A 16275-nucleotide genomic window follows, 5' to 3' on the forward strand; every position below is an offset into this window, starting at 1 on the left:
ATTTAATTTATAATCTGATAACCACGTTCATACACAAATTCTGATCCACAATCTTAACATTAGACATAGTGAATTCAAAATCAATATGGATCCTCCTCTTAGCTTATGTGCTGATATATCCTAGTTAGGTGTCAATCCAATATACAGTATTTGAGTTAGCACCAAAATGCCTAATGGATTGGCGGACTTAAAAAGGGTGCCCATTTCAAATTTTCTGATTATGGAATTCATACTAATAACATAAACGATTTCAATTTTACTGCACCAGATGCACATTTCGACAAAAATTTCTATTCAGTGTACTCGAGGACCAAAAAACCAAAAAGTTCAAAAAGTTAAAGCAAAACCCGGGCAAGGGACTAACTGTCCACCAGCTTAACTGATTTGAAATCAATTCTAGATTATACAGACTAGTCAGTTTAATCTACGTTCTCAAAGTTTTTTTTGCCAGAAATTGATGTTACCTATGTTTTAGAATCAAGTTAAGAATACAGCTATTTCTATTTGAATATTTGCAGAATGCCATGTTGATGTAAAGATAAATAAAGAGGGTGCATGTTTTGATTGAGATGATAATATTTTATACTGGTGTTAATGTTTTATTAGTGAATTTTTCTTTGGTTTTGCGATTTCCAAATGAAGATAAGTCAAGATAAGGGCGTCGGACGCACACATTCTGTAGTGTTAATTTCATTTTATAAATGTTAAGTATAACTCTTATATTAACACTCTTGGAAACAAACTGTTCCGTTTGTTCCTGTCAAAGAAACGAAAAATATAGATCTAAAACCAATCCGCAAATATTTGAAACCCTTTTAGATAATTAGATCCACATTATATAAGGTACTGAAAAATCGAACAAGAGGACTTACAATATCTCAGAGTTTTTATTTTTTTTTAATTTTCAATTGAATAAGACGTTCATTTTCTAATGGAATGTCCAGCATGTGATCAACAACGACAATTTATGTTAGATTATGCTTTATAAATACTCATTTATGTTTTAATTTTAAAAATCGAAAGAAAACATACTATTTTGGATTCGTGTATGTGAAGAAGATATTATCAGTAGTATTATCATTATAGTGTATTTACTTATTAATCTCTGTTTATGTCTATTTATAAGCGGGAGGTTTGGCTAGCCATACAATCAGGTTCAACCCACCATTTTTTTCTTAAAATGTTCTGTACCAAGTCAGGAATATGTCAGTTGTTATCAAATAGTCCGTTTCTATGTATGTTGGCGTTTGTTTTTGTAGCAGTTCAGTGTTTATGTTGTTCCGTTGTTTTCCTCTTATAGTTGATGTGTTTCCCTCGGTTTTGGTTTATGACCCGGATTTGTTTCAGTTAAATCGTTATGGGCCGATAATTGATTAAACAAAGTATTCGTATTCGTATTTAGTATGAAAAAACTGAATAAAATCTGTTGACGTATAACAGCTAGGGTAATCAAAAGAAATTGAAAATTAATATCAACTTTGACATAGTGAAAACACTGTTTTATGATCCTTTTAGCTCTTTTTTCAGAAACAGGATGAAGAAAAATTCTTCACTTATTTCCATTCTTCCTTTAGTGCCAAGAAACAGTGTATTAATTTTGCAGAAGGGTCAGTAAATTATATCTTAAGAAATTGTGAAGACACTCATTGTTTTTGAAACAAAGGCAACAACCATTATGCAAAATTTTGATTTATCTTTCAATGCGACATTGTATTTAATACAAATAAGTATTTCCATGTCCAGTCTGCATGTCTAGTAGATTATTTTCAAAACTAAAAGATTCTGCAATTTGGTTCCTGTTAGCTACATTGCTGATCTTGCATTGTCATGGTTCATCTATCAATAAAATTGTTCATAATTAATGGTAAAATTCTTAGAAACTCTTTCATACATATCTTGAAGATATTCAGACAACATCTGAATATCGACCTTATTCATTTGATAACGGTCATTTACTACATCCCTGATCTTCTGTATTTCTGAACTCGTGGATCCATGGCTCAGGAATTTTAATGTATCCCTTATTTTCATGACCAGACAAGACGTCTTGTTTACCAACCCAATCCCTCACAGCAATGATTATCCCTAAATTGGCCGGTATTGTAATATGTTCTATAATTTTGACTCTAATAACGTCATCGATATGTCGTTAGGTTCGGCAATTAATTCAGTGACAACAAAAAATGCAATTGTTATCCCTTTTTGGTGCTGTATGTTATGTCATTTTCACAAATCAGTTCACATACCCCAACAGTACATGATCTCTACAGGTGCTACATCACTAACCATGTGAAAATCTCATTTCCTAATTCCATCACCATTTCAGTTATCTCCTTTCTTGTCGTATTCCCCCCGGCTTCCGCAACTACTACATTTTGTTTCGCTGTCTTCAATTATGGTCGCATATGTTAAGGAATTTTGAAATACAGCTCTTCACTCAAACCTGTCACCCAAGCTCAAGTGTCAATAACTGCCTGGTTTCAACCTTATCAATGACCAAAGAAACAGTAATGATAGCTGCATCTTCTCGAACAATGACAAAATTTACCTCTATTGCATGACTCGGTTCGGCGCTTATTACTTACATAATAAGGTACATTCTACGAAGCTTCTCGAACAACACGTTCATGCTAAGATTCAGATTCATTGTATTAATGTGGAAATTTTAGATTGAAATTTGACTATTAATCAATTTATCTTAGATACCAGGATTAAAATTGTGAACGCCAGGCTAGATGATCCTCAGTATTTTGAAAAACTCAAAGTTTTGTTAACAGTAAATTTATAATCATGACCATTTCAATGGTAGTTCATGTCAACACAGAAGTGCTGACTACTAAAGATGAGTGTCATGGCTCATAATAATTACCACCCTTCTCCAGACAAATACAAGAGTCGAGAAAATAACATGCGAGTGTATTCAGGACCCTTCTCCAGACAAATACAAGAGTCGAGAAAATAACATGCGAGTGTATTCAGGAGGGAACACATACAGCATTGTGACAGTATGTATAAATAAAAGGAGATGTAAATTAAACGTCTATGATACAGCAACCCTACGACCTCTAATAGACAAAATACGTGTGTGTGTACGTGAGTGAGATTGTGTGTGCGTGTGTGATAGAGAATATTTTACACAATGTTTTAAATTGTAAGCTATATACTTTACATTGGTAGTATGCATTATAATTTATGACTAATCTTGGGTTTGTTTTTTTCAATGCGTTTTGTGCTTTTTTTACAATTGGATTTATGATATACGTTGCAAAAATCCTATAAAAATTGACAATGTAGCATAAGATGTCGCAAAACTCCTACAAAAGGATAAACTGTTCCATTAAATGCTGCCGTCTTGATTAAAGAATTTTAGTTGTTCTGAATGACTCCCAACTAACTTACATAAAATGCTACCTGCTGAGGAAAATTAAATGGCACTTTAACATTTGTTGGATAATCATATTCTTATTTCATTATCTTTCTTTGTATGAATGTTTGTGATAGTCTTAAGATTATTGTATGTATGGTATTACTGTACAAACCCAACAAAGTAATCTTAATATTTATCTGTCGACAGAAACTTGGAAAAAAGCCTCTCATACCCACCATTGTTTAGATAATCGACATCCAATTGGTTAATATTTGATAACATACTATTTCTTCCTTGTAATTCACTTTAAATAATGCAAACCCTTGTTGAACAATGGTATATACATAATTTCTTTGAACCAATCAAAATGTAAACTGCCAACGTTTATTTTAGTAGAATGTTTCCCTATTTGTCACGTCTTTTTCTTGGAATGAATAAGATATTTTTATAGTGAATGAAGGAATGACGTTAAGATGAACGTATGTATTTTTATTGTTAATCAATCATAGGGTATAATGGATATCCTTGAACAAATTTAACTATTTACATCGGTTAAATATTTTTTTTATTAAATAGAAAGTTACCAAATCTGGCAGTTTATCCCTTCATTTGACAGATATTCGACAGCTACATGTAAACAAATATTTTTTTCAATGTGTTTACCGGTCACTCTTTGGTAACACATATTTTAACATAGGAATTTATATTTCAATATATTATTGAATGTGACTTTTACAAATTTATATTATCTACTTTTAGTTTATGTTTTTTTTACTTCCTTGTTTCGTCTACTTCTCGGAAATTTACACTAGGTTTCTAGTGCAGATAATTTACTGTTTTAGTCGCACTGTAAATATATATTTCTAATGTTCCTATGAATTGGTTATCACACGTTTAAACTGTTGCTATGCATAAAAGAAAGACAGCTGTATTCAGGTTTAGTAATGTAAGTGTGTTCACACATAACTGTTGTTGACAAACCCCCAAGAATTATGTAGTAACCAGGGAATTCGTTTTGAGGGTGTTGTCACTATGATAGAAATCAATTTTATATATTTAGGTGATATGAACGTCATTGAAAATTTACATCACCTGGTAGTCAGTTTACACATACCTGCAAGGTATTCCTTTGATTGAAATTATGCATGATAATGTCAACGAACATTAAATCAAATTTGTGCAAGAAGGAACATAAAAATGAAAATTCAGATTGCTTAAAAACCTCTTATAAAATACAAATATCCAAAAGAACAAAGGAATACCATCATAATAAATTACATACTTAGAGTGAAAGAAAAATACATATGGTGTTATAGATAAAAGGCAGCAGTAATTATAATTTACCAATGTTTAAATCTCGTTAATCCATTAAGATATACAAAATCATGTAAAAACAAACGAGAGGGAATCGCATGAACTCCATGAACATGACCGGGTGCATCGACATACTTAGTGCCTCCTGATATGCATACATCACCATCATATTTAACGTGGTATTCCGTATTGAACTATGGGGCTATTTCAAACATGAATGCAAAGATTCATACAAAGAAATAAGGGATCTGATTAACCAACAACAATTTTACAGTTCTTTTCCTTGGTTGTGATTATGGCTTCTTTCTGGAAGGCATTGCTATTTTAAGGCTTTGAACATTTTGTACTTTTTATCTTGATTATGACTTATGATTATGAGATAATGTAATCCTGACACTTGAAGGTACTTGAAAAGGTAAAAATTTCAAAGTAAATAATTGGCTTCATGATTTGTTTTATCCCGATGTCATATGATATTTGACACCCGGGTAAAATGTTTCTCATTGTATATTGCCTCCCTTTCTAGGAAATATTTAACTTATCTTGATATAAGGTTTTGTAAAAGTCAAATGTACGGAGGGTTGATGAAAGGTTCAATTGTCCATAGCATGGGAAGGGGAGCAAAATAGCAAGGCTAAGAAAAAGTTTTGTATTATCTTTTCTACACAGCTTTTTATTTCAAATACTTTTTAAAACATTTAAAATTATAATGATCAGACATTGTGACATCTATGTCAGAATTAAAATACTCGGTCGTGTTAAAAATCTTCAATAGTTATCTGGAATTCTTTGTCCTTTCGTCTCGTTTTTGTATTGGTGTAAACAGCACTAACACACTATCAAGTAAATCATGATAATAAACGCAAACTTCGAAATATCGTATCAAAGGGGAGATATATACTCCATATGCATACACTGCTGGAATGTTGCTAGAGTGAGAGGTTTAGCTAGCTATAAAACCAGGTTTAATCCACCATTTTCTACATAAGGAAATGCCTGTACCTTGTGAGGACAGTTGTTTTCCATTCTCTTGATGTGTTTGAGCTTTTGATTTTTTCATTTGATAAAGGACTTTCCGTTTTGAATTTTCCTTGGAGTTCGGTATATTTGTTATTTTACTTTTTTTTTATAAATGGAAGTTTCACAGTTATAAAGCTAAAATCATCTCTGTTGTCGAAATGTTTTGTTCCCATGCATAGTTATTTTCTAGATGTAAGTCAAGATATAAAGAAGACTTAACTGTTTCTGTAGTATCCTGTTTTTTCAAGTTCGATTGGATTTATGGGTTAAACATAGTCACTTAACTTTGAATTATTTAGTCAGAGAATATCGTTTATATACTGAAACGTAAAGTTAAAGGATAATGCTAGAGCTTCTTTGCATTCTACCTAGTAAGCTCCTGTATGAATAAAGAAACAATTCTACAAGAAGAGAATACAGCGGCACACAGTTGGTTCCCATTGGAATCCCGATTGTCTGTTGAAAACACTTCCTCAAAAAGTAACAAATAAAAATAAACGCAATAAAAAATCAAGCATCTAAATGATGCAGTTTCAGAAAATGCTTGTTCGAATCAAAGCCTGGATTATTCCTTCAAAATACACGATAGTGTGTCTACGGTAGCATTTATTCATGAAACAAAGGTTGGGTCGATTTTTCCAATCTGTCTTTAAGTTTAAAATAAGGATTAATGGTCTTAAACGTAGAGAAGTTAAATGTTTTATACAATTGAAAATTGTACTTTTACTTATACTGATATCTCCTCAAAAGATACCAGGTATTGGAGTCTACTCAAGCCTCAAGGTTCAACCTATAAGGATAATGTGACAAATATTTCTTGAAATCAATCTCATAAAATTGAGAATGAAAATGGGAAATGTGTCAGAGACAACAACCTGACCAAAGAGCAGAAAACAGCCCAAGGCCACCAACACAGCGAGAAAATCCCGCACCCGGAGGCGGGCTTCAGCTGGCACATATACAGAAATGTGTACTAGTTCAGTGTAAATGGACGTCATACTAAACTCCGAGACATATAAATGTACTAAAATTTAAAAAAACATTCAAGACTAACAAAGGCCAGATGCTCCTGACTTGGGACAGGTGCACAAATGCGGCGGGGTTCAACATGTTTTGTGAGATCTCAACTCTCACTCTATACCTCTAGCCAATGTAGAATAAACAAACACATAGCAATACGCACAGTAAAACTCAGTTTAAAAGAAGTCCGAGTCCGATGTCAGAACAGGTAACAGAAGCAAAAAGACAATGATACTGTTGCCTTTCTTTATACATAAATTAACAAAGGACTACAAGCAGTTACTGACATGCCATTTCCAAACCTGAATTAAACTGATTGAAAGATTATGTCTTCATCATATGAAAATCAAGCACAATCCCTCCCGTTAGGGGTTTAGTATCATACCATCATAAAATATATGAGAAGAACATAACCCGTATTATGCCAACAACTGGTTTAAGAATAAATGTGTTTATTTCCGATGCAAAGACCCTATGAGTGAATCAATATTAATTCCAAAATATGCCATCTTTAATGACCTGACAGTATCGTAACTATATCCGTTCTGAATAAGTCTGTTTAAAGGTTTGTTTAGCTTTTGAGGTGAACGACGACATTTTTGTGCTTTGTATAGAATATTACCATAAAAGATTGGATGTGAAATACCTGAACATGATCTACATGTCATGTTTTGTCGTGTCATCTTAGGTTTTTTGCATTTACAACCTTAGTAATAATATTTTTATATTTTTATTGTTAATGAGTTAAAATAACACCTTATAAAAATAATTCTCCAAATGTTCTAAAAAACAAATTGAAAAACTTTCTTTTAAGACAAGTCTACTAGCAGGAAGGTCAAATATTCCACTTTGGAAACACATTTGCATATTTCACAGTCTTCCAACATTAGATGCAATGCTATCAATCTTAACTTAGACCTGCTACAAGTAAACTTTTATAACTTTTTATTGAGTGAATATGTTTATACTTTTAGGAAATCGCAAATCAAGACACATTAGATGCCAAACCTGTTCTCATTGAAGAAACACCAACAAAATTGCCAGCTACCAATGGGACAGAACGGTATATATAATGTTTAATAAATCAACTCAGTTCTGCTGATACCCATTACTTTTTCTTAGAATCTAGCAAACAAATTTAAACAAAAAAATAATTGAAATACCTTTGAATTATTATGGTCTTAATATTTTTCAAATTATTATAAATAATCACAAAAATCCTCATTGTACAATTACTGTGCTTATTCAGTGGGCTTTGGGTATCTCAATAGCAATGGCTAAAACAGTTTACCAAATTGCAGTTTGAATTATTCTCCAACAAACTGGTCAACTGGTAAACTATTTTAACAAATTGCTTGAAAGGATGTTAGTATGAAGTAAGTGCATTGAAATAAAAGTAATACTTACCATCCAGCTACAGTTAGTTGATGTCTATGTCATGAATTTCAAACAAAATACTGACTTATAATATGTACATATATAATATGAGTCACTGGTTTTAAAAGGTCCAACTTCGACATGAAAACTTCTATCCTAAATAAATTTTATGAATAAATAGTTCAAAACATTGTTTTGTAGGTCAATTATTTTAAGCTTTGTTTTCTATGAAGAAATTATTGTGTAATTGTGATTTGGATAATATTTTCTATAAGAATTACTGATCTGCTGGCATTAAAGGAAAATAATTTTATTGAGTCATTGTATATTAAAAATTTAATCAAAGATACCAGGCTTATGATTTTGCCTACAAAAGATTCATCAATACGACTCAAATAAAAAAAATAGAAATGCCAAATTAGTACGAAGTTGAAGAGCATTGAAACAAAATTCCGAAAAGTTTTGCCAAATACTGCTTATAAATAATCTAATCCTTGGTGGTAGATAATCATTAGTATTTTGAACAATTCAAACTTTTGCAAGATAGTTAATCTATAATTTTGACCATATCAATGAAAATTCATGTCAACACAGAATTGCTGACTTCTGGGCTGGTGATACCTTCTTAATTTACAGAGGAATCTGTATGATTTATAGAACTTTGAATGTGTTCCATAATATGTTTTTAACAGTTTTTTTCAAAATTTTAATCATCTAAAAAATAAATTTCAGTGTTCTTTTCAGAACAGGGGATAATAGTTAAATAATCTTGGAAATAATGTTACAAACAAATTACTTATAAAATAAAGGAAGTTCATATTTGACAACAAAATTTTGCTGATTTTACAGTAATGTTAATTATTTCCCTTTAATATTAGCAGATTAGTAGTTGCTTTAGAAAAAATTATCCAACTTTCAATTACCCACTAACTTGCTGTTAGGAAACAGAGCTATAAATTATTGACCTACAAAACAATGTTTTGAACTATTCATTTATAAAATTTATTTAGGATAGAAGTTTTCATGTCGAAGTTAGATCTTCTTAAATCAGTGACTCATATTATAGTAAGTCATTATTGTGTTTGAAATTAAGGACATAGACATCAACTAACTAGAGCTGGATGGTAAGTATTACTTTTTATTTCACTGCACTCACTAAATACTAACAACCGTCACTGAAGCAATTTGTTAAAATATTTTGCCAGTTGATCAGTTTGTTGGAGAAGAATTCAAACTGCAATTTGGTAAACTGTTTAAGCCATTGCTATTGAGATACCCCAAAGCCCACTGAATAAGGACAGTAATCAGCCTTAAGACTAATTTCTACTTTCTACACAGTGTCACAAGAACGTTAAAGTAATCATTCTTATTCTCATTTACATGCAGTTTATTGAACGGACATGGGATCTTGTGCAGACTGAATACTTTATTAAAATAATCATAAAGAAATCATAAAGAAGTCAAATGAACAATTCACAAATTATAAAAGATTTTCGTCTTAGGTAAACAATGCAGCACTGAACACTTCTGCTGGTGTATAATTATTGTAACCTTTGAATTAAATTTATTTACAAATAAGTTTTAAGATTTTTTTTGTTATAGTAAAAGAAATGAAGGAATAATATACGAAAGCCATTTGAACCAAGAAAGTTATACAATTAAATCTGGAATAGCAGTTGTGATCAATAACACAGAATTTGATGCCAGATTATGTTTATCTGATCGTTCTGGAAGTGATGTGGATGCTTCATCTCTATTCCAAAGATTCATGGAACTTGGCTTTGAAAGTGATCTTATGAATGATGCCAGTAAGGATGACTTGGTAGAAAAGTTACAAGAAAGTAAGAATAAATTGACAAATACTGGTAAATTTGTTTGTAAAAAGTTGGGGTTTTTTTTTGTTCAAACCTTTTTAACTAAATTTTCAGAGCTTCACAATCAAAGCACTGCAGATGAGATGGATTCTTATAGTTTGATACGCATGATTTTGAAACAAACTTACAAATATGATTTACTTTGTTCCGATCAGGCAAATACATAGCTATTACAAAGCAATTATTTATCTAAATTGATGATTTATGAATTAAACTACTTAAGTTTTCAAAATTGAAGAGAAATAATTAAGACACCCTTTACACAGCCTAACACCTCATTATGTTCATCATTGTTAAAGCGATTATGCCAAACTCTAGTTACCCTTATATTCTTTATGTTATGTTATTATTACAAGTCAAACTATTACTAAAACGTTTGTATATATATAGAAAATACTATTTTCAAAAACAATGGGAAACAAAGTTACTGTTAACTCTCTAAACCAAATAATTTGCCTACTATTTTAAAATTTTACGCCATTTAAGGTATGAAGTTGCTTTATTTCAATTTTGTTTTATCTCCTACATCATTCAGCAACAAATATCAGCGTGAAAAGATACAAACATCAATTAGCATCAAACATTTCAGATAAGAAGTCAAATTTACATGATAAACATTGAACGAAACATTATTTTTCATTTAAGTATCCACAAAATTAATGAGAAATTTACTCTTATCTGTCAAAACCATCACCAGTGTTTTTGAAAACATCGAGGACCTGCCGTTGAGGACTACGGTGTTTGGATAACTGTTTAGTATTCTGATCCAACGGCATCAGGCGCGAGGAGGATTAGTTAATAAATTTAAAAACAATTGTTTCAAATGTTCATCATAGAATAATATATATTTTGCATAAACAAAGGCTTAGATGATTATGTATGTTTATTGTTGTAGTTATGAAAGACAAAAAACAATTATCGAAAACAGACTGCCTGATCGTCGCTTTGTTGACACATGGTAATGAGGACAGCGTGTATATGACAGATACATGTGTAAAAATGAAAGCAGTAATGAATTACTTCAATGCAGAGAACTGTCCAGAGCTAATTCTTAAGCCCAAAATATTTATTTTCCAGGTAATATAAGTTAATTTTAGATATCGCTCTGTGGGAATAAATTTTCGTTATAGTCTTGCAATTGATTTCTGTATTCGAATAATTTGAATAATACATATGTAACTGGCTTCCTCAGAATACATGCAAAATGCTTATAAAGACACACAAAAACGAAGGCTATTTTCTGAAAATGTTATGAAATTGTCAGATATTTTGACATTCATGTATCTCGTAGGCGAAGCTTCCGAAGAAACTTTTAATGAACAATATGAATGTGAATGCGTTAGAGAGGACTTTTTTCCCGGTGTAAAAAATGTAACAATGTTATCGTGGCGCATGTGACGTGAGAATGGTATTAAAACAAAGATAGTCTGTTCTTAAAGTTAAGTGATTTGACATCTATTTATAATTTATGATGATATTGACATTGGCAAATACAGATAGTGTTGTATTGAAATTTGCTGTTTTAAAAATAATTGAAATGATGTTAAATTTAGGAAAGCTTTTACCTCATGCATAGCAAAACTATATCAACTTTACGGTAACCTAATTATATTACTGGTTCAATACCTCTGCTGACCGATTGTTAGTCCAACAAGTTTTACCAGCCAAGTAGCAAGGACTTCGGTACTGGCATGAAAATGCGGATATTATTTCATTGAAATTTAATGGCTAAAAGTTTTGGAAACCATTTTAAATAAAGGATTATATCTCCTTCATTCAAATATTTTGGCATCTGCCACACCTGAAAAGACATTTATTTTCTAAATACTCGTCACCACTGAAAAGACATTAATTTTTCTAAATTTTCATCTGGTGCAGTTAAATTTGTACCATAAATGTTATTGCATACTTTATAAGACCCTCGTAAAATGTGTTTTAAGACTTATGATTAAAACTAAGAAAACAAACAATTTGTTCCAGAAATAATAGAGGTACATTTCCCCGTGTCGCTTTATGTACTAATTTAAATGTTAATCTATTACATTTGATCATACTTATGTATGTCCATCATGATCAAAAAGACCTTTATTTTTAAGTCTATGTTTCAAGAGCCTAATATTCTTTATCAAGGATATTTTACCAGTATAATCCATATGTAACCAAGTATTTATGCATCACTGACTTTCGACTGTTTTTGGTTTGAGCATTCCTAAAAAAGTTATTAACAAATACAAATACTCAAAGGTAAATTCAAAACGGTGGAAGTCCATAAAACCTGACAAAATCAAACGTTGGACAATATCAAACGCTTCAAATGTATAAAATGTATAAAGGATTATTTCCATTTATAAGCACTTGATCGATATCGCTGCTGGTGGACTGTTAGTTCCGATGGTATCATCAGGTTAAAATGAAGTAATTATTTGCATAGGCAACAATGGTAGCCTTTTTTGGATTCTGCGTTTTTACTATAGAAGATTTGTTGAAAAACGGTCAAATTCTGAATTTTTAACACCTTTGGGTGCTAATAAAACTGAAAAAACACATATGGCATTTTTTAAGGGTACTCTATGGTTCCGGAATTTTCGAAATAGTATGAATAAAGAACACACCTTTCTTAATTTTGCTAAGAAAATTGTGCATACCACCAAAAGTCTCCTCCAAACTTTTGCTATTTCTACAACAATGGCCAACACTCATTTCTCACTATTTCAGTTTTCTTTTCTAATTAACAGGTCAGCAGAAAATAAATTGACTTCTACCTATTATCTTGGATTTAAAAACTTGGAAGCGCCAGTCATCTTTAATTAAGTCCTTTTAACTACAGCTCATTAGCTACTGCTGCGGTACGGACATGATTTATAACCTACAATACCAAAATTAACCGTTGAAAAACTACCTAAGTATTACGAAACTGAGATTCAGATCTATCTTCGATCATAATTCGGAAATAATGACAGCATCTTTGGTTTTTCAAATATTTTGGCCTCGAGCATCACTGAAGTGACATTTATTGTCGAAATGCGCATCTGGTGCAGAAAAATTGGTACCGTTAGTGTTATTACATGTTTTAAGTATAAAATAAAACTAAAAACTAAAGATTAAAGACTAGTCAAAACTTTCTTTTAGAGAAAGAAAAACAAGTTGATTTTACTGATTTATATAACAATTATTTTAGTGTTCTAGAAGATCAGATTCAAGACGAGGTGAAGATATAATTGTTGAGGATACACTAAAAAGCAAGGCTTCTATTCCAAATGATGCAGACACTGTTCGTATTCCCAATGAGTCTGATTTCCTTGAAGTTTATTCTACGTCAATAGGTGTGTACCTCACATTTCTAAAACATTGTTGTGTATTATTGCAACTATTACAACTGAAACATTTTCTATTTTGTTTTTTTCTCATTTGAGTAATATGTTCATTATCCAAATTTTTTTATCTCTTTTTTGCTGTTCTGTTAGTTAAATCGATGTTTTTTCTCTCTATTATTGACTTAGAGAACATGGGTGTGGGGTGGAAAGCGCTATTAAAAGAGGGAGTACAATTTATGTAAAATTGCATCCATGGATTTAAGCAAGAACGCATAGGATAGGAGGAATTTAATGGAAAACAAACGGAGAAATCAGAAAGAAAGAAAATAGGTAAGGGTCCATGCCTCATGCGCCGGTTTTATAGAGAGTACATATCTACAATTGTTTGTACGGGCATTCAGCAAAAATAAAGTATGAAGCTAGATATAATGCACGTAAGTCACATAATGATTGACATTCGTAGATGCAAACAAAAACCATTATTTTAAGGAATCCTTGCAATCCTTAAGAAATATCCTTTACCAAAGCAATAAAACAATAATCTACTCTGATTAAAACTTTAATTGACGTCTCCACCTGACAAAAGTACTGTAAAAACCGATCCTTGAAATAATTTATTTGAGAAAGGGTAAATCAAATACACGGTAAGGCTTTGGAGTCACCACCTCTTTGTCTAAAACCAAAACTCAAATGGTTAAACATCTCGCTTCAGATTTCATTATTTCTAAGTATCAAAGCTACATTTTTTCCTTGGAGTTCGGTATTTTTTTTGTTATTTTAGTTTTTTTTTATAACTTTCAAATAACATTTCAATAAAACAAAAAATGATGATCATATGTCAAATAACTATGTTATAAAGTGTAATTTTCAATTTTGTATAGATCATCGAAACGTATTATTTGTTTAAGAATAATAAAAATAACCCAATGCTACTATATAACTGTTAAAACTTTTCTTATATTTTTTATGTTAAAATTGCAACCGGTTAGAAAACATTCATTATGTAATCTGTAACTATTTTCTTCAATTCCTTAAACATATTTGAAAAATATTCTTTGGCGAGAAATTTATTTATTATTTTTTCAGTACAAATTCTGAGTAGAGGATTTTTAAATAAAATGTTTGATCGTTTATTTCTTAGTATGTTTAATTGGAAGACAATTCTAGCGAAGGGGAAATCTGCTTGGGTGAGAAAAAAAAGTATGAACAAAAATTTTGAACTCCAAGATAAATCCGAAAAGGTGACAGTTTGCTGAGTTCTAACTATGTAATTTTAGTTTCATTACTTAAATTGAATAAAAACTATTTGAAAGGAAATTGAGTTACATTTATAATGTTTCAATTGTTCATGTCCGAAATTTATTCAAACAGGTGATAGATCATTCCATAACACAGAGTCATCATCACCATTTTTACGTCATCTAATAGAAGAGCTACATAACATCAAGGTAGACGATGATATTTACAGAGTTTTAACAAAAGTAAATAGCAAAGTTATGACATTTGAGCCTGGACATACTGAGAGTAAAGATATGAGACAGATGCCATATTTTGTATCACACCTTACGAAAGATTTGTATCTGAAACAGGTCAACTAGACATATGATGACCTTCAGCCAGGATTACAAGTCGTTACACTAGTCGTTAAAATCAAGCTTTCCATATTATATACGAAATTAAAACTGTTTATTTTGTTTACTATTATATATTAACAAGAACGTAAAATATTTCTACGATTTTGATTAGATATAGAATAAGGTGATATTCGCATATGACAAACTTTTGTTAAAAAGTGCTATGAAACTTTTCTCAATCTAATATGTAAAAAGTATATATTATAATGATCGGTACAAGGAAAATTGTCCTCGTGGTGTATCATATTGCACTGCAACTGTTAGTCAACATATTATTTTAATTTTACTGTCGTTGCTATAATCCGTATTTTAAATGGTTCGGATTAATGATTTTGAAAACTATAAATGAAAGAAAAGTTCATCTTTTCATCCATATCAAATATTAGTTCTGTAATTTCGAATTATAAAATTTCCTCACATCTTATAGGATTTTTACACCATTATGAGTTATATTTTGCTACTCGAGAGACATTGAAACAGTGAAACGAAACATTCAGTAGTATTCTAACATAATTCTATTTTATAGGTTTTTCCTAGATGTCATTCTGAAGTCCTGTCGCTTCGTAGCTTCACAATTACTACTTTCTAATATATTTGATTTTGTATTTACATTGTATCATAGATCAAATTCATTTGTTCAGTGTATGTTCGCTGGTGTTAATATGTCTTTTGATTGAGTAAAGCCATTTCAATTGATATTTTATAGTGTGTCTTTCTATGTTGTGATGTTACACTATTTTTTCAGATAAAGGTGAAGGTTTGGTACCATTAAAACGTTTAAACCCGCTGCAATTGTTTGCACCTGTCATAAGACAGGAATCTGATGTTCAGTAGCTGTCGTTTGTTGATGTGGTTCATAAGTGTTTCTCGTTTCTCGTTTTTTTATATAGATTAGACCGTTGGTTTTCCCGTTTGAATGGTTTTACACTAGTAATTTTGGGGCCCTTTATAGCTTGCTGTTCGGTGTGAGCCAAGGCTCCGTGTTGAAGACTGTACTTTAACCTATAATGGTTTACTTTTATAAATTTTGACTTGGATGGAGAGTTGTCTCATTGGCACTCATACCACATCTTCTTATATCTATATATACTTTTAACTACTGGTACGAATCAGTTAATAAGGCGTTACAGAAACCGGAGAAAGAATGACCGAAACCAACAATTCAACAATTTAACAAAATGACGTTTATATTACAGATATACAAAAGACTTACTCACTCTCAAATATGATTTGTACAAAATTAAGTATACTGTATGGTTTGTTGATTGAAGTTACTTACAAATGAAAGAATTTTCGAGTTTATAATCCACGTAAGGCTTATGAATATAATGATACTTCCAAAGTTCCAAGTTTGA

The 16275-nt window shown here is 31.1% G+C and overlaps 1 protein-coding gene across 1 annotated transcript; it reads left to right on the forward strand.

Moving 5' to 3' along the window:
• The first annotated feature begins 3710 nt into the window (after positions 1-3710).
• On the forward strand, positions 3711-15618 carry LOC127699773 (caspase-3-like). Its single transcript, XM_052203129.1, has 6 exons — positions 3711-3846; positions 7696-7784; positions 9701-9939; positions 10868-11049; positions 13151-13295; positions 14658-15618. The coding sequence occupies exons 1-6, from the start codon at positions 3841-3843 to the stop codon at positions 14882-14884; spliced, it is 888 nt and encodes a 295-aa protein (XP_052059089.1). The 5' UTR covers positions 3711-3840; the 3' UTR covers positions 14885-15618.
• Positions 15619-16275: the final 657 nt, after the last annotated feature.

The sequence above is a fragment of the Mytilus californianus genome, unplaced genomic scaffold (assembly GCF_021869535.1).
Source record: "Mytilus californianus isolate M0D057914Y unplaced genomic scaffold, xbMytCali1.0.p SCAF_1, whole genome shotgun sequence".
In the NCBI taxonomy this organism is placed as follows: domain Eukaryota; kingdom Metazoa; phylum Mollusca; class Bivalvia; order Mytilida; family Mytilidae; genus Mytilus; species Mytilus californianus.

What these genes read in the sequence shown, in the direction of transcription:
- LOC127699773 (XM_052203129.1), top strand. An exon ending in GGTAGAAAAGTTACAAGAAA is followed by an intron (nt 9,940 to 10,867) that starts GTAAGAATAAAT and finishes TTATTGTTGTAG; the next exon opens with TTATGAAAGACAAAAAACAA. An exon ending in CCAAAATATTTATTTTCCAG is followed by an intron (nt 11,050 to 13,150) that starts GTAATATAAGTT and finishes CAATTATTTTAG; the next exon opens with TGTTCTAGAAGATCAGATTC.